We start from the raw sequence: 24,791 nt of genomic DNA on the forward strand, positions 1-24,791 counted from the left end.
TGGTTAAATATGTACAGTATTGAAAGATGAAGACTTGCAAGATCCCTGAGCTGTCAAAAGAGAGTTTAATAATTTAATATTTTAAAAACTCATCCACCTAGTTCATCAAACAATAATCACTACACGACTACATGAATTTATAATGGAAGATGTGAGAGCTTTACTTGCGTCTCAACAAATCATGTGTGTGTGTTTTTGGAGACATCATGGGTTTTGATTTAACAATGTACAACAGAAAGTGTCAAGGCTATTTCATGGTAACAATAGGAGGTACTAATAATGACTTGTTCGCCGTTCAGGACAATTGATCAGTCAGTCACTGAGACAGCATACATTTGTTAATTCAGACAGTGCTGTAAGCACAAACAAAGAATTATTGAAGCAAAGCAAATCTAGTCATTTACAGAGATGAAATAGCTGACTTCAGAGTGTTTGCTCTAAAAGGACTGATTTCAGAAAAGCAACTTCAAAAGCACTTTCTTTTCCTGATGCAGAGATCCTAACCGTAATGAAAAAGCTTACTCTTACACTCTCGCTAATACTCTTGTAAAACAGATATAAACATAAAACAGATATTTCGGATACTGCAGAAAGGGTCAATACAGCATTCTAGCGGTACTACAATGCACAATAGCTGCTGTATAACACCGTATCTACTGATATCACTGCACCCACTGATGCCAACTATTATCCACATTTTACATCATGAACTACATAATGTAATGTGTCCTTGAAGTCCCCATGAAATAATTTTTTTATGAAACAAATTATGAATATGTTAGCCTTAAAGTTATCTACTGTATAAGCCAGTGTGCTCAAAGACAATGACAACATTTGCATATAGACGATAAAAGCGTTCACTACCGCCAATATGGATCATTGATTTTGATGACATCACTCTACACTTCAGCTTCTCGTCAGATTTTCTGTCCAATCAAATACTCTCTAGAATCTGAAGCGTCCCGCCCCCCTACACTATAAATAGACGCTGAAGCTGCGGCTGAAATCTGTCACTTGTTCACATAATAACTATTTTCTATGGTGAATAGCACATAGGTCACTATATAGGGGACAGGGAACGATTCAGTTCAGACATTGTAAATATGCTTTCCATTGGGGTGAATGAAGTCTGGTTTCGCTTTAGTGTCACACGAACCACAGTAGCCGCACACAGTCTGCTCCGCTCCCGAGACCAGATAGCATAGAGCGGATAATTTACGAGTCGGCAAAGGCTACAAAACGTTTTGGACCCATTTGAATACTACACAGAATGCTGTATTTTAAAGAGATATTGAGGAGATTAGGAGGAGAAACAGACTTTGCATTAGAAACAGCACTGACAAGTAGAAGAGATAACACTGGTACCATGCACCAACATAAATTACACTTTTCAAATTACACATCATCAGCATGATTGAGCTCACTGTTTTGCTTAAGTAACAGTTTCATATTAAATCTAAAGGGGGAATATGATATAAACATAACGCTATTGGCAATTAAAAAAAAGGGGAGGAGCTGCTTGATATGTCCCGTTCTGTCTTCCTGTTTCAGTGGAAATTGTCAACACACTGAATAACGCTGCACGTTTCAAGGCACTTCAGTCTGTTTTGGAAAGATGTTTGACGCGTGTTGTTTTTTTCAAATGCACGTTATAAGTGACTCAAACTCACAGTGCTTTCAGATGGAGCAGCGTTTACAGAGCCATACATCAATGACAAGCTGTGCATTAAAAAAAAAAAAAAAAAAAAAAAATCGCAGCCTTTGCGATTTTAAAATCGCGATAAGCCACATCGATTTAAGTGCGATTACATGTAAATTGCGATTAATCGTGCTGCCCTAATTTTAACCAATATACACTACCCACTACAGTTTGGGGTCTGTACGTTTTTTAATACAGAAAGAAGTCTTTTATGCTCATCAAGTCTGCATTTATTTGATTAGTTTGGTATAGGGTGACCACCATCAAACAAACCAAATGTGGTACGATTACTAAGTTTGTGGGGAACAATGTGGGACATGTTACCAACACTAAAACATAACTGTTATATAATGTCTATTTAACTTAATAAAAACATTTGTATATTCTGTAATTCTTTGCCTTGTAGCGTCAATAATATCAGATCCAATTTGATGTCAAATTTTAAACATAAATGGCTGATTGGGATTATGGCGAAGCCAAAGCTAAGGACTTACTTTCAAATTAAAGATGTATATGAAACAGAGTTGTATGTAAAGGCAAACTTGACAAGGAACCAACGATCTTTGGTGGCTCAGCTGCGAACCGGCATCCTTCCCTTGGCCTTAGAAACTGGCAGGTTCACTCAAACTCCTGAAGAGGACAGACTCTGTAGACTGAGTTAGGAGAGGTGGAAAATGAAACTCATTTTGTGTTATATTGTCCATGTTACGATGATTTTAGAAATGTATTATTTGGTGAATTGTTTGTTAAAAAGCCTGAAATGTTCTGGATTAGTGATGACGACAAGATGAAATGGTTGTTTAATTTTAATGCGTTTAAATTGGCTACTTTTGTTTGTAAAGCCTGGATGCGGCGGCAGACTTGTTTATTTAAATAAGTTCATGTATGTTGTAGTGTTGTCACGATACCAAAATTATGACTTCGATACGATACCAGACCAAAATACCTCGATACCGATACTGAATCGATACCACGGCAAAAAAACTAAAACAGTAAAAGTAATTGAAAAATATGACAGAACTTACAAATAATTTTTTTATAAATTAATTTAAAAAAGCTAAAAACTCACATGACCAGTATGTTCCTGCCCTGCGTTATGACCATTCCCTACTCTTTATTAAAAAAATAAAATAATAATAATAATAATAATTACATGTCAGTGTGAAAGTCCTTACCGAGATGTTTGCAACAATCATATAATTATCAATCATGCTAACATTTACAAACCTTTCACAACTCTGAACAGGTTGGGATGACCAAAATCTTATTTCATGATACGAGTCATTTAATTTTTTTTTTTTTATGTAATTTTATAATTATAATATAGATATTTAATTTAATTGTAGGCTATCTTTGTTATTAAAAATAAGCAAAAAAGCAATTTACAAACAATATGACAAATACTATAAGAGAAATAAAATAAACAGTGCTTAATTTCTTTTTTGAAAGCTAAATAGACCTTTTGTAGCTGAAAAAAATAAGGTCTTCAGCTTCACTCTATAAATTAACTATAGACTGATTCTTAATAAATAGATTCAATTTATTCAGTCAAGCATTGGGTGACTGTCTATTTTCTTTTGTTGTTGGATTAACATTAATCACACAGTATATTACGCTGCCGGTCCGGCCCTTTAAGACCTGCACGTATCCAATACATTGGAACATATACGATTTATTTTTACTAACGGTTTACGTTCACTAAAGACATACCCTACTGTGTTTACGTGAATACTCGCCAGGACGTGCATTTTGACTATTCAAACCTAATAGTCCGCGAAAGAGAACTGAAGTCGCGATCGTATGCTGTCTGAATGGCGTGTGTGCGCGCTTCAGGTCTGAGCCCGGCAGCGCGAGCACGTCCTGCGCTTTATTTTCTCATGCATGCAAGTTTCTTTGTCAAGTGCTGCGCGTATATATTTTACTGTTCTGCTTCCGTTGTTTAGTGAATGTACACGTCCTGACTCCTGCTGTCACACAGCTACGCAAGTTAAGAAATACTGCTATTATTATTTCACTGTCACTCTTAAAGTACCGGTACTAATAAAAGTTAATATCGTATCGTTTTTAATAGCAGGGTATCGCGATACCTTTCTAGTACCGGTATATCGTGCAACACTAGTATGTTGTGCCTACAGTCTTACAACTGGTTTTTTGTTGGTGATATTGGTGTCTTACAAGCCCATTAGGGCTGGGCATACAGTAGTATGCAAGACACAATAATAAAAACTATTCATTCATTCATTCATTAATTGTATTCTGCATTTCAGCTGATAAAATACTTTGTTCTTTAGTCCCTTCCAGAAAACACCATTACATCACAATGTAACATAACATGTCTTTATTTTACATGTCATTTAAATTCAACATCACTGAGCCCAAAGGCAGCAGGCATCATGCAGATAACTATTTTTGAAAAAGTTCTGACCAAGTCCAACTAAAATCCAACAAAATAAATAATGAACAAATAAAATATAAAACAACATGAAATTAGTTCATTGACAGTCTTATATATTAAGAAGAATATATTAAACCAAAAACTTTCATATTTTCAGAAAGGATGTGAATTAAAAGAACCACGGCAGGCAACAAGTTAATAAATTCTGTTGAATAAAATTTTTAATTTACCGAATTATCCATTTGTTTTCTGACAGGGAACACATGGAACGAATCACCGCTCCACATTTTGATTGACAGCCGTCACAACCTACTAGTGACCGTGTTTACTCCTTTCTTTTCAACCATTGGATAGGATTTTAAAACTTGTACTTCTGACGAAGCGCTGCTAAATATAGGTGAAAAACTACGCTGCAAAAAGAATCAATAAAATGCTTTCTTAAAAAGGAAAAATAACGCATGCACGTTTTCTTAATATGATCATTAAAAACCAACAGACTGATGAAAATGCGGGACATTTTCTCAATATGCAACGTGCGGGACAAGGGGTGAAAATGCTGTGCGGTAAAACCAAAACACAACGCGGGACTGGTGGTCACCCTGGTTTGGTACAGTAAAAACTCAAAAATGCCTTCAGAAATCATTTAAATAAGATGATGTAGTGCTCAAGAAACATTTATTATTATTACAGTTGAAAAAAAAGTGCTGATTATTTTTGTGGAAACATTGCTAAAAAAAAAATTCCAGGATTATTATTATTATTTGAAAAATAAATGTTTTGTAACAACGTAAACTGTCACTTTTAATTGAAAGCATCCTTGCTGAATAAAAATTAATTAATTAATTAATTTAATCTTACTGACCCCAATTTTTTAAAAGGCAGTGTATAATAATATATACATTTTGTATTAAAAATGATACAAAGACAACAAACAGTTGTGCAAATATAATGCACATACAAAGAGAAACATTTTTAATTTCTTCTCTTTCTGAAGATGATGTAGCCTAAATTCTGTCTAAGCACTGTACTTTATATTTTGTTAGTTGAATTTTCTATTGTGGACTGCCTTAAACAAGAAACACAGTACTTTTAATACTATGGGAATGAAAAAATATTTACATAAACACTCAACATCAGTGTTAGCTGTGATGAGATCTAAGCAAATAGCTTCTGGCTGCGAGTACTGAGGGATGCATCCAGACTGTAGATGACCATGGACACAATGAGACGAAGAGAGAAAAAGAGTCCCTGAGCACCAGCCGGACGGTGACTTAAACTTAACTACATAAATCAAACAGGAGTTGTGTTATGAGCTGTCTGCTGTTTCCTCTCTCTCACTAATTCTGAATATTGGGTTGTTTGGTTTCATATGTCACTTTAAATTTGATATTTGAAACTGTGATATCACACCACCTCAGAGCTAAAATATGTAGTGTTAATAATGACATTTATGCTAAGGGCACTTGATAAGCAACCATACTAGCATTGATCCACAACACTTACATCTTTAAAGAGCTGTAAAAGGCTCACCAAAACACAGGTTAAAAGGTTTATCCTTTATTTGGTTTATGGCATTGGCACTCAACGGTTACATACATTTACAGTTTAAATACATACACTTATTTAAAAACATAGCTACAGTAGGGCAGGAAGTGTGCAAATGGGTGCAACAAATGCTTATTATACCTGCAACCCACCTAGTTTGGTGCTAACAATTGATTCCTCTTTTGCATCATGCACTTGAACAGACACATACACACAAAATTATGTCAATTTACTAGTATCGCCAAGTATTCTCGTAAACACATCTTAAATCAAAACACGTCTTAAGTGAATGAAAGAATTGAGAAAGAAATCGGATATGTATCATTCTATTGGATCCGTGCATTCGGTCTTAAAATGACAGCAACCTACAAATACTGGCTGTCATTCATGTTAAAGGGGTGGTACAATGCCCCTTTTCAAAATATGTAAAATAAGTCTCCGTTGTCCCCAGAGTGTGTATGTGAAGTTTTCGCTCAAAATACCTCACAGATAATTTTGTACAGCATGTTAAAAGTTGTCCCTTTTTGAGGGTCAGTAAAAACGCGCCGTTTCGTGTATGTCCCTTTAAATGCAAATGACTGCTGCTCCCGACACAGAGGGGGGCTTCAAGAGCTTGTGTGTGTTAGCAGCTCCTGATTACCTCACACAGACAAGTACTAAAATGTCAGAAACTGTTCTGCCTTTTATGTTTAAACTGGAGTCGCAGGGTTGCCAACTCTCACGCATCTGGCGTGACACTCACGCTTTCAGCATCAATCTCGCGCTCTCAAATCCATTTTTCTCCCCTCTCAATCCGTAAATTTTCTGTTGATGACTAGACCACAGCGTATTAATGACAGGAGAGGAGTTTAAGGCCCACAGCTGTAACATCTGCCTACAACGTTCTCACTGAAGTATTCTCTGATCGTTGATTCACTGAAAACCTTGCACCTGATACGTCAGTTGCGTCTCAAAAGTTCAGAGAGAGTTCGGAGCATAGGTTCGGAGTCGGAGCCCACTGATGCGCGTTTGAAGGTTTGGATGACAATCAAGGTAAGCAGATAATAAAATGGTGTGCCTTTCACTACAGACGAAGCCTTGCCTAATCAGTCTGTGTGCCGAAAGTACAGACTTCAGCTATAGTTGCGAACGTTGTCTGACGTGCGTTATGTGGGCTAGCTAATTGCTCAATAAAAATAGACTCATGGTACAAATTACGTTTTGGCAAATCAGGCAAGCGGCATTTTAAAATTCCCCAAATGATCAAAGGTTGCCCAGATTGTGTTGAGCCTGCCACACTCAAATGCGGATGCTGAGCGAACCTTTTCAGTTGGCCTAAACAAGACTGACACCAGGAACAGACTGTCACTTGATGGCACCCTGTGAGTGATGGGAAATTCGGATCATTTTACTGACTCGCTTGTTCGATCTCGTTCATTAAAATGAACGAATCTTTTTTCGAGTCATTTCGTTCATTTAAGGGGCTTTAAATGTTATACTTTTAACAGCCAAATTCCCCAAACACATCCACCTACGCAGTCTTTATCATATTCTGAATTAAGAAATCTATAATGCAGTCAAAAATAATTTACAGGGAACATAAATAATTACTTTACCTTCCGAGTCTTTCGTTCATTTGTCACGTGACTGACGCAATGAACGGTCATGAGCGGATTGAACCCTGCTTCAGATACGAGCCTCCTGCAGAGGTAATGAAGCAGGCCAACACTGCCACTGTGGCATAGGCTACAACAGGCCTAATGTGTGAAACTTGTGTTGTGGTTTTCTGGGGAGGTGGAGTAACCATTATGTGTCCCTCTTGTTTTGAGATTTTTTTATTGTTTTGATGTTGTTGTTTTACATGTTTGTTATTTAATCACCTCTATCTTTATTTTTTTATAGTGCAATCAATAAATTAATTGTACATTTTGAAAACTTTTCCATTCTATTCGTTTTTTTAGGGTTTATACTAAGTAAACAAGGACCGACATTTTTAAAATTAGGGTTAGGGTTACTGATGTTTTACAGAGTCTCACTCCAGCAAAAGTCCCAAAGTTGGCAACCCTGCAGTCAGACAATCATGGAGAGACTCAAGAAGAAGTGACAAAATGTAGAATGCAACATGACGTTACTGAATGGTTAGTTGATGAATTTATGTTGCTGATGTGGAGTTAACTATCTTTAAGTCATTGATTAGCATATTCTGTCATGCTAACCTATAAATTGCTTGTGTGGGAACTGTTGTAAGATGCCTACAGAGTAACATGCTATTGCATTTATGTTACGTATTGTATTGCATGTGAAAAGACAGATGTGACAGCTTGAGCAAACTCACAAATGTGCTCTACAACAACAACTCTTCCTCTTCTCAACATGGACTGCGTTCCTGGGGGCGGGGTTTATGTCAATTTTAGGGTTAATGATGTCACTAACCCGGGAGGAATGTCGTGTAGTCCCTACCAGCCGTTTGTTGTAGTCCTTAAAAAACAATTTCTTTAAAAGCAAATATCCTCCTTTGCTTTGAACTTTGAGTGTTGTAACTTTGTTTGCAGATGTTGTTTATGCTCAAACAGCAATATTACACACTAACTAAAGTTAGAAAAGTGAAATCATAATCAACCACCCCTTTAATCAAACAACAAAACACAGCTTTAACAAAGATTTATATTTAATTTATAGTCAACACTACAGTGTTATTTTACATTTCGGCCTAATTGTTACATGTCTGTACCTGAATACACTTCAGTTAATTTTTTTTATTACTTTATTTGTAACTTGCATTTTTTTTAATTCAGTATCATTAAAATTATTGAATTTAATAAAATGTTTTAAATATTAATACACTTATACAAAAATAAGCTCATTTAAAATGATAAATAAATAATTTTTAAAAAGCATTTTCGGTTCCAGTTTTCGGGTGCATCCTTAATACAGACACTTAAAAGTCTATAAATTAAAATAACATATAGCCAAATATGAGCCTTTACTTTTGTATAATATTGGGAATATTTTAGCAGATTCACGTTCCATTTAAATGCGGTTGTCTGTCCTGAAACTCTGCAGTGTATAGGCTATGTGGCAGTTGCTCCTCTTGGCAGCATGAAAAATAAAACTTTTATTCGAATTGCGAATAGATTATACACAGAAAGTGAGCAAAGAGTGCTCCCTTAATGACTGAAGCTGTCAATCACTTCAGTTGCAGCGAACAAACGCTGTGCTCAACACTGCAAATTGCGTTCTAATTAGAAACCTTTGACGTACATTAGACAACAGAGCGTGAAATACAAATAATCACAAGACTGTTTGAAAGCAGCTGCTTATCAGTGGGTACTGAACTGAATCGAAATAGTCTTGGCTATTGGAACCGCAGCCCGCCCATGCCTATTTATTCCCGATCCGCACCGCAAATGACCAAGTAAATATTATTCCACTCGCTACATCAAATATTAGCAGTTCACCCGTCAGGTACCTGCAGGTACTTTGCCTAGAGCTACATCAGTATTTCTTGATTCTAAACCTTGAACCACCTTCAATCACAGCGGCAGAGATAATGCCACATGGTGCAGTGCAGGATGTAAACTAATGATCTAAGCCATGTGCTCTGCTCTTGTGTGGAGTGACCTTTACAGCAGCACACGTGTGAATTAATCACTTCCATCCTTCTGTTGGTGCTTTGAAATTATGGTATATTTCCATTGTTTAGGTCCCAGTAAAACACAGTTTCCCCATTAATCTCAATAGAGATGTCCAGTGGGTCTGCAGTGTAATCTAGAGGCCGGCAGACAATACATTCAGCTCTGCAGGGAGCTTTGTTAATAAAAGTGTGGCCTTGATGGGTAAATAGGGAATTCATTTAACACTGGTGTGCTCCCCTCTACCTCATCAGGCAGAAGAAAATAAGGTCTGTCTGCCAATCAGCTGCTGTCCTGACTGTGCTGGTTATTAGCATTCCATTACCATAATCACTAATCCTCAAAACCTGTAGTTCCATTTAAGTGTGGGCGGCTTTTTGGATGCAGGCATGATGAAGAACACTCCCTTCTTTCTTCTACACACACATTTCTTATTACATACTATGACAGGAAGTCATACTTTTTGAATCAGGATGTAATCCACCCTAATTATCCATTAGAAAAGTTTTGGCAGACTATGTATAATCTCAAAATGCTGTTCATCAGTTGCTCCTCCAAATCAATAGAGGAAAAACCAGAAGAGAAAGAGAAAGAGAAAGAGAAAGAGAGAGAGAGAGAGAGAGAGAGAGAGAGAGAGAGAAAGAGAAAGAGAAAGAGAAAGAGAAAGAGAAAGAGAAAGAGAGAGAGAGAGAGAGAGAGAGAGAGAGAGCACTAGCTCTGGGAAGGTATACCTGTAAGAGCATAATATAGCTTCTATTATATGGATGTGCCTTGAGTTATACTCATGTGCCTCATTTGAATAAATATAACTGGCAACTGACAATTATAAAACACATATGCATTTTCTAGTGCATAACGTAAGAAAGCCTCTATCAAGAAGAAAAATGTATGTGTCTGTAAAAGTACAATACTCAGAAACTATGAAAGAGTGGAAGAATGCAAATATGGTTGCAATACTAATTACACACCAAGAACTAAGACAAAAGTGTTTACACAGCTGTACTTCATGGAATAAGATCACTGGTATTTATGAAAATATGAATCTGTACACCATAATTTCCTAAATTTCAAATACAAATACACAGAGGTTATTCCTCTGTTACTCAAAACAGCAACTGCACTGTGTGGTTACATTTGTGATGTACCTTACTGTAATATCTGGGAACACTGAACACACACCTGCCCTTTTGCTGGTCTATGTGGTATCCTACCTTACATCAGCTTGCATGGCTACAAGAACATTGCTACTGTCAGCAAACATAGAAACACATCCACAGATCAGCAAAACAATATCACACAATTCATCACAAACATATGCCGGATAAAATCAGCCTACAGAGATGGAGCATTGTGGGACTCACCAAAACACTGTCTGAATAAGACACAAGAAACACCTTACACCTATACTTTCTCACCTTTACAGTATATTTCATAAACATATCTTGTGAGGGTTTTGTTCAGAGTGGAGGCCCAGAGAAGAGAGAAAAAAGTTTCCAGTTTCACTTTCACTTAAAATAAATCTAGTATCTTCTCTTAAAAGACTCAGTCCACCCACCCGGAAATTCAGGCAGCAGGCGGTTGGCCAGAATGATGCAAGACACATAATCCAAAACAGATGAAAGGGGGTTCTCCACATTTCCCAGACATGGAGATCTCCTCAGAATTTCCTACAGCTGTGGCCAATAGGAGCTCAATAATAAAGTTAGCAGGCTACGCTAATGTGAGCTATGCTAGCCTGACGTGTGTGTGAGGAGGACTCACCCAGCTTACAGCTGCCTGTGGAGGTGACGCTGGAGCAGGGGCAGGGGATGCAGGGGTCTGTGACGGGAAACCTGGGCCTTCTGTAGAAATTATACCTGCATTTCTCGCAACTGGGTCCTTCGGTGTTGCCTTGGCAGTTCACACAGATGCCTGAGAGAACAGGGGGAGGGACAGAGGGTTGAGTAAACAGAACCACAGCTGTGAATGACAGGACTTTGGTCCAGTGAGGTGGACGAGAGGGGAACAGAGTTCAACGACGCTAAACAAGGTAGACAAAACAAACCTGAAGTTAGAAGGCCGATGCAAAGGGAAAAAAAGAAATGGAGAGATTGAGAAAACGTATTTCCAGGGTGCGTGCATGAAAACAAGGAAGGAACTTAGATCCTGCCAGAGCTAGTGCAAATCTAGCGACAAAATGTTAACAGGGGGTTGTGAAAACAAATAAATGTATTACAATTTGAATAAGATCTTTTTGTGTGTGCCAATAATAACAGTCAAGTGAACTCTTTAGGTTGAGTGATTTGAATTACTTTTATTATATTGATTTGAAATGTTGAAATCCAAGCGAAAACAGAACACTTCAACAAGTTATTGCATAATTCAGGAAGTATGAGACACACACACACACACACACACACACACACACACACACACACACACACACACACACACACACACACACACACACACACACACACACACACACACACACACACACACACACACACACACTTCTCTGCTTGTACATCAGGCTTCTTGCATTTGCTGGTTTTTTTTTTTAATCCTTCATTTCTAACAAAGCACCACTTCTGGACATAGTGCTATAAATAAAGATGAATGTCACTGTATTATATAACAAAATATCAAACCAAAAATATAGCAGGAAATATAACACTAATATAAGCAAAACATTTCACAAGGTCCTAATTTATAAAACAAAAGATGTGCTGTTCAAAATTAAAACAAAAAGCATTTGGACACTGTTATCTTCTTTTATGTTCCACAGAAGAAAGGAAGTCACAATTTGGAAGAAAATAATGGTCAGTAATTAATGAATTTTTCAGATTTGAGTGAACTGTCCCTTTTAAATGACACTTGTTGGTTGATTAGAAAAATGATTAAGATAAATGAAGAATACCAATGCCTCTTGATCAGATTTTTTTTATTCTAATTCAAAGACATTCAAACATTTTTAATTGCGGCATCAATGTCCAAATACTATTTGGGACCACTGCAGTGCTCAGTGAGCAATTATCTCAGACAGAGAAAGATGACATAAATGAACCAAGAAACGGTCACAACTGATGAAAACCAGCATCACTAGTAATCAGCTGTTTCTTTACAGCTGTCAAACTCATCAACACAAACATTTACGCTTTTTTGATCATCTGAATGATAAATGCTGCATTTGTGTCTGGAATGTAATGACTATCTGAATTAACTTTACATTTGTTCCGACACACCAATATCACAGACAGACATACAACAATGTGATTTTTTTCTCTTCAGGGTTGTTTGTCTTATCTTTCACTGGCTGTGCAGGCAAATACATTTCCCCCCCACAAATACACTGCTTAACTACTGTAGATTTTAACATTTTCTGAAGAAACTGTAAGAGGTACTTCCATTCAAAACACATCAACACAATGCCTACAGCTATTGTTTTCTGAATGGTTGCTAAGGCATTGCTAGTTGGTTGCTAAATGGTCACTTACTGGCCTGGGAAAAATAGCATACTCTCAAGTTTCTTTTTTCCCAAGATGCAAGTCTATGGTATGGTATGTTTTTTTTCTTTTGTTAATTGCTCATCTGATTGAAATGTATTAGTACACCTCTTCAAGAATTGAAGTACACTGAAAAAAATTATTAGATGAATTTAATTAAAAAAAATGTATGGTAAGTGGTTGCACACAATTGATTTTAGCTACATTTAAACAAATGCATTAAGTTGAACTAAAATTGATTAAGTTCAACTTAATGCATTTGTTTAAATGTAGCTAAAATCAATTGTGTGCAACCACTTACCATACATTTTTTTTATTAAATTCAATGAATAATTTTTTTCAGTGTAGCATTCCTGTCTGCAGCACAAACATGCCGTGTACCACATCTTTACAATAAAATCCCTGTCTTAATAGTGTATTAAATAATTTAATTTATTTAATGAAATATGACCAGGCATGGAACATATGTAACTAGACATCATTTGGCATATGTATATTATTGTAATCTGTTTCTCACCAAAGGAAGATGGCCTCTCCCAGCTAACACATATATGGTTTTCCCCAAGGTTGTTCTTCCTCTTCGGCTAAACATCTTATGGATTGTTTTCCCCACCCCAAGGCATTTTTCTGCTTTGAAAGTATATGTTTTGTTAAAAGCATTGTACAAGCATCTGACTGGACTTCAGCGAGCACAGCTTATAAAGAGTATAAACATCTTTATAATACAATAAATTATAAAGTATAAGTATAATACAATACTTTTTAATACAATAAAAATAGCAGAACTGAGTGATAAATAAATGTTGCATTAAAAAAGTCGTTAAATTCGGGTATAGTTTTTATACAAAAGTTACTTGAATTAATCTTAGAGTATTATGGAGCTGCCTATCAAAACTGCCTTTAAAACATAGGATAAAACATGGGATAAAATTACAAAAACATGAATCAATTGCTGACTTTAAGAGTCTGTCCATCAATTGACAAAGCAAGAGCATGAAAAGTCTTCAGGGATGAAAGCAGAAACATTCTTTGAGTGCAAGACAAAGTGAACCCTAGAGAGATCCAACTCATGGCCAAAAGCACAAAGATCAAAGAGGCTGTGTATGCGTGTTTGAAAAGATGGGCTGCTGTCAGACCCACTCGACTATGCGTGTGTAAGTTTGTTTTTCCACTGGGCTTGTCTCCAGGGCTAGAAAGTAAAGCAGGAGGAGGATCATTAGTGCTCAAACGCTTTTCCCTGTGTTGAAGACGAATGTGTGTCCACAGATGAAGCCTTATGCAAACACTCCCCTTGGTCCAGCTCTAACTCTTCTCTCATCTCATAACAGGAGACTGACACAGGGGTCAGAGGGAAGCAAGATCAGTGAATCAGGAGAGCAATCAATGATGATGTATTTACATGACTATAAGGCAGTAGACAAAACAAGTATTTACAGTTGTGGTCAAACGTTTACATGCAGAATCTGCAAAATGCTAATGATTTATGAACTAAATAAGAATGATCATAAAAATGCATATTTTTGCTATTGCTATTTAATACTGCCCTGAATAAGATATTGTACATAACAGATGTTTACATATAGCACATAAGAGAAAACAACAGCTGAATTTATTCAAAAGTTTACATAGACTGTTTTTTTTTTTGTGTGTGTGTGTGTGTGATGGTTGTTCCCTTTGTTGTCTCTTGTTTGTCCCGATACAGTTAAACTGCCCACTGTTCTTCAAAAAAGAAAATCCTGTAGGTCCCACAAATTCTGTGGTTTTCCAGCATCTTTTGCATATCTGAACCCTTTCCAGCAGTAAACAAGGGACTCATGAACAACTATCACAAAACAAAAAACAGTCGTGGATCATCCAGGTAATGACACAGTATTAAAAATCAAGCGTATGTTAACTTTTGAACGGGGTCATTTTTAAAAAGTCAACTATTATTTTGTCTTGTGGACTATATGTAAACGTGAAATATCTTATTCAGAACAGTACTTAATAAAAAAAGAACATGCATTTTTTATGCAGATTCTTCAAGGTGTTTGTAAACTTTTGACCAAAACTGTAAATCAAGCATAATTATATTAAACAACAAAATATTTGCAATGAATGTGTATCAGTAACTAAACATCATATAAACATTTAGTCGGTGAGTGAGTCAGATATTAATTAGTAATTGCTCTGAAGGACTGAGAATGTAATTCAAACAATACTTTTAGTCTTTTTGACCGATTCTTTAAACTCCATCCTACTTATTCAATGCATGAAAGGGTAGAATCTGGTAATATCTGGCCATGGTAAACTGTAGTGTAATTTCAGGTTTGCTGGATGTATCTGGAAAAATCCTGAGCCAAATTACACAGAACAGTAAATTTCCAGAAATACCCAGATACTTGGTGTACACGGACATATACAGGAATCCATGAAGTTTCATGAAAATACACAGATGAAACACTGATGGTTGTCAGGTGTGAAGACCTTTCATATGTTGATGACCGGCATTAAGGTGCTTGCTGTGTTCTCAGATGGAGGGAGGGGGTGAGCCAGGGAATTTTCACAAAACAGCCTCATAATAGTCTTAATATTATTGAACTCAAATATAGCTAGCTTTATCAATTTTGACAGAGCCATTAGAGAGCATATATATGTATGGTTTATAATTTGAAGTCATCCTCTCTCCCCCAACTTCATTCTTCTTTCCATATTATTTCACAGAACATAAAACCTGGTCCTTAACTGGTGTAGGGGGGAGAAGTGGTTTCTCTAGCAGTATCTCTACAAATAGAGATTAATACCCCAAAAAGTCACAGTGTGTTACAACGTGTATCTTTTCCTGGGCAATAGGGCAAATTTTTTCCCTGAAGTGCCAGCCTCATCAGCCCCGTTAAGGCCTCATCAACATGACAGCCATCGGCACTGATCCTCAACGAACTCGTCTCCATACCGGCGTGATGACTCCGACTTCCAACCAGATGGAACTGGATAAATATTCTGAATGTTCTGATCCAATCTGACTTCTGACCTGTAATGCTGCCTGAATCATAATCATACACTGTTCGCTCGTTGGCCAGAGGAGAACTGGCCCCCGACTGAGCCTCGGTTCTCTCAAGGTTTTTTTCTCCATTCTGTCACCTGATGGATTTTTGGTTCCTTGCCACTGTTGCCTTGGCTTTTGGCTTGCTTGGTTGGGGACATTTAATATTCAACAAAATTATTGATCTGCCTTACTTAAGGTGGACGATGACGCAATTTTCTTCTAGAAACAAACTTTGTTGTATTATTTTCATGTTATCACTGTGAAGCTGCTTTGATGCAATCTGTATTTTAAAAAGCGCTATATAAATAAAGGTGACTTGACTTGACAAGAACAGTGGAACTGATCAATAGTTATTGTTAGTCAAAAACTAGCAAACAGTATTTATATATGAATAATTATAAACTATATAAATAAACAATCATACTTTCAAAATATCTCCCTTGAGAAATATTTTATGTGAAAAGTGTGTCAAACAGCCCTGGTCTTCCATATATCTTAACTTTTCATAAATGATCCCCTCACACACACACACACACACCACACACACACACACACACACACACACACCACCCACGCACGCACGCACGCACCATATATGTGTAAAATTAAACACTGGCTATTATATGTATTTATTTTGTATTTTCTCTCAGGTAATGTTTCCTCTTTTCCACAGTATCCCACACACAAGAGTGGGTCAACTAATCTTCAGAGATTATAAACAGTAAAAGAAATTCAGAAGGTTGTTGCAATCTTTTAATATCCATTTTTGTATTTTTTTTACCTATCCAATTAAATATTTTCTGTTACTAAACATATTTGATGTCTTTTGCGTATCCTGCAAGATTTATAATGAGGCCATGAAGAAGTATTCGTAGATTCAGCCCAGCTGAAACACTCAATCATGGTTGTGGCAAAAAAGCCAAAGTGAGACAACAAACAGTAAGTTTAGAAACTGACATGATGCAACTCTTCTTAAATAGACCATTAGTTTGTTGTGAGTATTTTCAGTGGTTACATTATGTTGTTTTGTAGTTTTTGCAGAGGTCAACAGAGACAAACGGAGAAAGAGCACTGTGAAGGACAGAAATGGTGGAGCTCAATATAAGATGAGGAAGATGTTGTTGATGTGGGTTCACATAGGAGCTACAGTGAGGACTGGGATACATCATCTAATGTGTTATTTAATGCCTTTGTTTGAAATCTTTAATTCAAGGTATTTTTAAATGTTGTTTTCTGTTGAAATTGTTGTTTTCCGACTGTTTCATGTTTTAGATATTATTTACTATATTTCCCAAATAAAGACAAACAATCAATTATTGGTTAAACTATTTTTTTTTTCTATCTGCCCACCTGGCCTGCAACCAATCAAATCACTCACCTGTAAGGATTTTGCGAGGGATATATTTTAAATGTAACCAATAAAGTCACTTTGCTGCAAGGGCTTTGAGGGGATACATTTCAAGTTTACCAATGAACTAACTTTTGATTCAAGTCTGTTTGCTCAGTGGCCCAATAGCTGTCTGGTTAGGGGGTGGGTTTAACCCTTAAAGCAGCCAATCCATCTTTAAAATGTATGATCAAAGCCGATGGCAGAGTGGCACAAAGGTGTGAATGTCCCCCTGAAAAACACGTATTTAAGAGGATTACTTGCCATGGCAACAAATGGCTGTTGCACGGAAGAATACCGCAGTAACATACATCCGAATTGGTACAATTTCGGCAGTATATGGACCTGTGGTATTCCCCATATCTGGTCAATAATACTCCTGGATTTGTCCAAAAATCTGTGGTGTATACAGGCATACTGGTCCGTATACACCACTTTTCATGCAGTGATTTGTGATTCATACTACACTGGTTACAGTGTATTATCAAAGACAATACAATAGAAAGATGTGTTGTCTGTTTATTGTCTTTGTATTATTTTGTGCTATCCTGTCGGTTTCAACTTACCAAATTCAATTCAGTCTGAAAACTGTCAACTCGGCTGAAATATAATTTATTTGGGAATTGCAGTGCTGTTACTGAATAGCGGGCCAGGATACACTTGTGGAAAAACTTCAAGTGCAGTTGGTTCTACAAGACTGAAAACTGTGTAGTGAAAGCTTATAGATCAGCAGCTAAGAGTCTACAATGTGAGTCCACAAATCACCATTATGACAGTGGCGATGAATTTACTGAACTGGGAAGAGGAATAATGAGCCACATAAACGAGTGTGAGTATTTGCATACTACATATGCAAAAGTGAAATTACGAAACAGGTGCCAGAAAATCAAACACGCATAGCCTCCAAATGAGTAAAAGACCAAAGAGAGACTTACTGTGTGGCTGAAAATTGCCATTATGCAGTAGGTGGTCATCCAGTGTCTGCCAATTTAAAACGTTTTGGACAAAAAAAGTGAATACATGCATGGACTGATCATGTGAAAAAAAGAAAGAAAAGCACTTTGAACAGGTCAGGAAAGGAAAGGAAACTTGAAACATGGAGAAAAATGTTTTTTTGCCCATGTGAAATTATCCAGGTGTAGTTAGTTGGCTGATGGTAAAGACTAGGTGAAAACTATTACAAATCATTTTCAGTAACTGAAATAAATCTGAAATATAATAAACTATAAATGTGACCTGTGTTGGCAAAATGAGTTGCAACGAGCAAATTTTCAAAAATGAGTGTAGCTGCAGCTGTGGTAACTAGAGCAGAGCTGGCAACCCGGATGCTGAAACACTACTGACTTCGTGATTGGTAGATAGCTGGAGGGTGGAGCTTCAGGCCAAAACACAAGATGACAACATCAACATCAGTTGAGGGCTGCAACTTCACTTTTTAAATGACAATATCCTGGCCGGACTACTGTTGTCAGTGATATAAGTATTTGAAATGAACATGATTTCTTAATGTCTAGTGACATATCAGGGCCATTTTATGATTAATTGAAATACATTTCTTACATACAGCTCCTTTAATGAAACAGACAGCCTATATATATTAAGACCTAATGTACCGCAAAGGATCTGATATAATGATACACATCAGATGTTTTTCCCCAAAAGTTAACCAAACGTTCACTTAAGTCATAACAGATAATGTTTGCATGAATACTCGCCAAGAAAGATATTTTGAAGTATTGTAATTCCGTGTAGGCTATATGTGTACAATGGGATCATGCGCTGTCTGAGAGGTGTCTTTGTCCACACACTTCGGATCTGTCAGTCGCGCGAATAAGATTGTTTTGTTTACATCAGCATGAGTTTGAAAATCACATTTAATTGGCTCAGACTCATGCCATCGAGAATTTGCTATGAATATTCACAAAGTTGGAATGCTGCGCTTTAAAACAATACCAAACTCGTGCTGAGGGGTGCACAGGAGCAGATGGAAAAATAGACAGCCTTGTGTGCATTTGCCTGCCATAGAGGAGCTGAAAGGGTGAAGTACCAATTGCAGCATGTGTAGTGGCACGGTACACCTGCAAGAATTCGGTAACTCGGTTACCAAAGATTTCCATGGCTGACATTGCTGGATGGCCATTTGGACAATGTGTTTGAGCACAGGGTCTCTACAGCACCATTAGCTGCAGGGTAGTAAAGAGAGGAACGATGGTGATGAATATTCCTTCCTTCCAGAAATTCAGCGAAAGCAGCAGACATAAACTGAGAAATGTTATCAGTAACAATACATGGATTGCCATGGTGGCTGAAGACTGATGACAGAAAAAAACCCACAGAATCTGTAGTGACAGTTTAAGTAAAGGAGACCTCAGACCATTTGCTGTAATAATCTGTTAATGTTCTGGCAAACCTGCAGTTGGATGCAGCAATTTCCAAAAGAGACCAGCACAGATTGAAGAGCAGCAGGTGCAATCAGCCGTGAGCCTCGGAAAATGAAGTTGTCCTTAACAGACCGTTCCAGATGCAGCTTATAGTACAGCATCAACTCAACGTCCAGTCCATTGGGTGAAGGAGGCTAACCATTAGAAATTTGTGTGCAAAGTTTGGTTAGGACAAGCAGCATCAACATCAGCTGACAGAGAATTACAGCAGGCAGATGGAAAAGCAACAAACTCCTCATCAACACCTCGTATCTATTTAATAGGTACTAGTATCTAATTAATAAGTACTAGTATCTAATAAAAAAAAGAACTAGTATCTAATGAACTAGTGCAAAATGCCCGTGCAAAATCAGTTTTTGAGTTTTTTTAGTAATTGTTGGTTTGGTGTGTTTGAGTGCTCATTGTTACAATTACACAGCAAAAGTTCAGTGACATTTTTATTTGTGCATGGTAGAAAGCACAAAGTGAACTCCGAGAAAACGCTATGCTTGAGCAAACAGTGTGTGAATAGGCTACTATAAATGATGGTTGTGAAAGAGACTGTGAATGCATTGAATAGGATATGTTTAGTTGGTGAATACACAGTATGAAATGTAATATTCAGAAGTAAACAGCATAGCTGACTTACAGATTCAGTTAACATCCACAAATGAATAAGCGCGTCGATTCAGGGAGCAGTGCAAAGTGCCCGTACAAAATCAGTTTTTGTGAGCAGATCGCCGTCAAAAAAGTTCAGGAGATTTTTCTTAGCGATGGCTGATTTCAACAGTTTCAATATGATAAAAAATAACTTTTATATTGATTCAATGGATTAATTGCATTTTGAAAAAAAAGTGTCATGAATTTATTGCATTTGTTTGGGGGGAAATAATCCGTTTTTATAATAAATCTTTGAAAATCAAAATCTGGATTTGAATTTTTTATGTTATTATAACCTAAAGATGCTATGTGAAAGTTTGAAACAGAAAATAGTGGTTTTAATCTTGCCACTTTCTTGGTAAAGAAAACACATTTTTACTCGAACGCACATGGCACCCTTTAGCGTCAATATGAGACGCAGATAGAAATGGGCCAGAAGGCGCCTCCTAGCGGTCTAACCCTATCCCTACACTACACCTAAACCTACCCATAACCGAACAAAGCTCTGTGCGTCTCATATTGACGCTAAAGGGTGCCATGTGCGTTCGATGTAGACGAAATGTCAAAAGCGTCAGTATTATGACGCCCAAGGATGAGAATGCGTTGCATATTCAGAAGTAAACAGTGTCGCTGACAGAGTGTTTATGTCAGAATGTTTATTTTTAAACCACAACCTTCTAAGTACTTCTTTTACCGATATATATCTTTAGCATTTCTAATCCAAACAACGTCAAACTTGGCACTGCACTTACTCGTGCCCGTAGCGAGACACCTGTCAAGTTTGAAATCCATCGGACTAATGGTTCGAGAGATATGCGAGAGATATGCGCGTCTGCGTGGCGTTTTCTATGTCTTTGCACAGAAGCGTGTCTGATGCGGTGCTGCTACAATGAGGGCTATTTCGGGAGTTGGTCGAAATATAGAGTTAGAAATATAGAAATATAGGAGTGTTAGAAATATAGGGGAGAGAGTTGTGGAGGCCTATAATTCATGTTAAACATAAATGGGGGTGGTTGTGGCGCAATGGATAAGACACATGCCTTTGGTGTGAGAGACCCGGGTTCGAATCCACTGTGAGACACCAATGTGTCCCTGAGCAAGACACTTAACCCCTAGTTGCTCCAGAGGCGTGCGACCTCTGACATATATAGCAATTGTAAGTCGCTTCGGATATAAGCGTCAGCTAAATGAATAAATGTAAATGTAAATGTAAATATATAGCCTACTGATACAGCAAAGACTACGTCGGCAGTATTGACAAAATAGGCTACAGAATATTTTATTCTGTATTGACAGGTGCAATATTTGAATATCTATAATTATTATTATGTAATAAGATAATGATAAAGCTTCGTGATAAGCCTCATTGGTTATATATTCGACATATGGGTAGAGAGTTGTGGAAGGCCTATACTTCATGTTAAACACATAAATATAACTTATAGCAGCAAAGACAACGTCGGCATTGACGGCAAAAGGCTACAGAATATTTCGTTTTGTATTGACAGGTGCAATATTTTGAAAATCGATAATATTATCTGCATTTGTCTCGAGCCGCGTCTGAGACGCGAGCGTCTCACGCAGGCAGTGTGCAAACTCTAACCTGTTCACATGGGAGCCGAAATAAAAACGGACACGCCACGCCACGCAGCTGAGCTGATGGAGATTTGCCGTTCGATCGGTAAGATAGTTAACCTCGTTTAAGCCTGCATAGCCATTCCTACTAACGTTACTACTACTATTTAACATATTAAACATCATAGTCACAGGCTAACTTCAGCGCGCATGGCACAGTAATAAAGAAGTAAACAGCGTAGCTTTAAATAAACCTTATTAAGAAGTAAACAGTGTGACTTACCGATTCAGTTAACATCCAGAGAGTGTGTGTTTGTTTATTTTTAAACCACAGCCCATTATGTCAGAATGTTTATTTTTAAACCACAACCTTTTAAAAATGATATATTTAACGATATCTTTAGCATTTCTCACCCAAACAACGTCAAACTTGGCACTGCACTTTCTCGTTCCCGTGGCAAGACACCTGTCAAATTTCAAATCCATCGGACTAACGGTTCGAGAGATATGTGGTTAACAGACATACACACACACAGACAGACAGACGTTTCTGTAATTTATAGATAGATAAGTACTAGTATCTTTAACCCTCTGAGGTCGACAAACGCGCCCCCGCGTTTTGCTGGATTTTCTTCACATTGTAGCACTATAAACTTAAATTACTCCGTCATTTATGGTCATACAGAAAAAAGAAATATAAAAAAAGAATCTGTGATATTTCTCCTTTTGAATGTGTCCACTTACAATCAAATCAAAACATTGTGCTTTTGTAAAATAAAGAAAATATACAGGGTGTGCGTTCTGCCTCTCCGTCGCGGTGAACTTATTTTTCTTGAGCACGTCTATAAACTGAAACAAAACTCAGCGAATACTTGTCACACATTATTGAGCCATATACCTTTATAAACATTTAAGTGTGTACTTTTAAATGATAAGATTCAAAACGAAAACAAATATTCTCTGTTTAAGTAATTTGTATAAAACCAACAAGATGTCCAGCTTCTCAAACGCTTGCTCATTACAGTTAATTTGGCCACGCCCACTCGCGCAAAAGATATTCACATGCAAATCTCCACATGGAACGCGAACTCGCTCATTACCTCAACAACAAAACACTTCACTTCACTTTTCGTCGAGTTTGAAAGACGTGCCTGAGCTTACATTGGATTTAGGCTACCTCAGAAGAAGAAGAACGCGATTTGAAGACAAGAAAGATGTAAGGTAAGAAATTCGTACATATTAGTTTGTTATTGTTGCATAAATGTCACGTTGCAGTTGAACTGTTGCTAGATATATGGGGAATATTATAATATTTAGACCCGTGTTTACTGTTACTGTGTTTGTGGATATCTGCTCAAACGTAGATATGTATATGGTAACCATAATGTTTTATATTTGAGCGCGATCGCGTTTGAATGTATCATATTTTGCAGCGCGATTGCGTTTGAATGTAGGCTATCATATTTTGGTTCGCGTTTGAAAGCATCATATTTTGCAGCGCGATCGCGTTTGAATGTATCATATTTTGGATGAAAGCAAAACGCACCAAACGGCTTCATGTTTTTATTATTATTAGTGATGCTCCGATTGATCGGCCGCCGATCATGATCGGCCGATATTGGCAAAAAATAGCTTGATCGGCAACCCCCAAAAGCGCAGATCAAAAAAGCCGATCACGTGACGTAAATAACTCGCGCAACTTTTCCGCATGCGCGGCAACACAACAGCAGAGCAGAGCTTGCTTAACAGCGGCAAAATGAGTTCTCCTATGACGGCAATTCAATGGCAATTATAAACGAGCGCACAACTGATGCTGGTGCGCGCGGTAAATGACATTCGCGAGAGGATAACAGATCTACGCGCAAGGAAACGGGAACTCGCGAACTCATTCAAACCCTGCGCGGGCGCATGACATCTCTGCCCTCGCGCGCGCATGATCATTCCCAGCACTCTCGCGCTTGATCTCCTCTCGCCTGCTGATTTTGCTCGCTCGAACACTTTTATTTTTGGCAGTCGAGGGGTGGGACTTACTGTTTTAATAACCTCAAATGTCATTATTAAATTTTTTGGATCTGATGTAGTTAGTTCCTCAACTACATCCATTGTAGTCTGCCTGACCCCTCTTTGTTTTGAAAAATTATACTGTGCCTTATTTGGAAAAGGTGGCCTACAGTAGCCTTATGTTATCTTGTTTTCTAACTACAATTAAATAAATATTGGTGGTTCTTCAAGATTTTCTTGACTCTAGCATATTTCCATTCTGTGATCGGCAGTGATCGGCAATCGGCAGATCATGATTTTGGTGATCGGTAATCGGCCCCAAAAATGCTGATCGGAGCATCACTAATTATTATCTCATTTCATATCATCATAACGGATGGAAACATTTGAAGTAACATGATAATCAATATCTTTTTCTCTAGCTTAGTTGTTACTGAAATCTTTTGGAAGATTTATACTGCTATATGTTATTTATTGTTATTATTATTTTATCCGGCACTGCGCATATACCTTATGCCTACAAGGCACAACAAACCTGGTGTTCATTATATTATTGTTGGAAACATTTGTGTGTGTGTGTATTCTGTGAATTTTAAAAAGGCAATTTTAACCAGAAAAATCAAATATTTATTTCCAAAATCGTGCAGGCCTTTCTCTTGATATCAGTATGTTCACTTTGTTTTTTCAGGGCCCAGATGCAACTGAGGACTTCAACATTCACATGAGTCTCTGTACGTGAACATGGTAAAGTGAAAATCTTGGAAATGAAAGGTATGTACAATGTTTTTAGGAATGGCACAAAGGTCTCTGTCTTTGAAGTGCTTTTTTGGCATTTGTTGTGTATCTTTGGATTATGTTGTGTTGTAAATAAATCCAAACAATTTAAAAGCCATTCTTTTTTAAATCTCCTCATTTACAGTATTGTGCAAGGTTGCTCAGAATGACAGGGCCTGATAGCTCCTAATAGGGCTGTTAGGGGAGGTTCTTT

At 37.3% G+C, this 24,791-nt stretch overlaps 1 protein-coding gene across 2 annotated transcripts in view; it reads right to left on the reverse strand.

Annotated features, from left to right (window-relative positions):
• LOC309499414 (multiple epidermal growth factor-like domains protein 9) overlaps positions 1-24,791 on the reverse strand; it is a 116,845-nt gene that overhangs the window by 13,122 nt on the left and 78,932 nt on the right. Inside the window, exon 4 of one of the 2 annotated variants that reach the window (XM_082170650.1) lies at positions 11,012-11,161. The exons of the other annotated variant lie outside the window; for it this stretch is intronic. Within the exon in view, the coding sequence (XP_082026776.1) occupies positions 11,012-11,161 (150 nt within the window). The remainder of the gene's footprint in view (positions 1-11,011; positions 11,162-24,791) is intronic. 2 annotated transcript variants of the gene reach the window in all.

This window comes from Leuciscus leuciscus (assembly GCF_965113295.1).
Source record: "Leuciscus leuciscus genome assembly, chromosome: 5".
In the NCBI taxonomy this organism is placed as follows: Eukaryota; Metazoa; Chordata; class Actinopteri; order Cypriniformes; family Leuciscidae; genus Leuciscus; species Leuciscus leuciscus.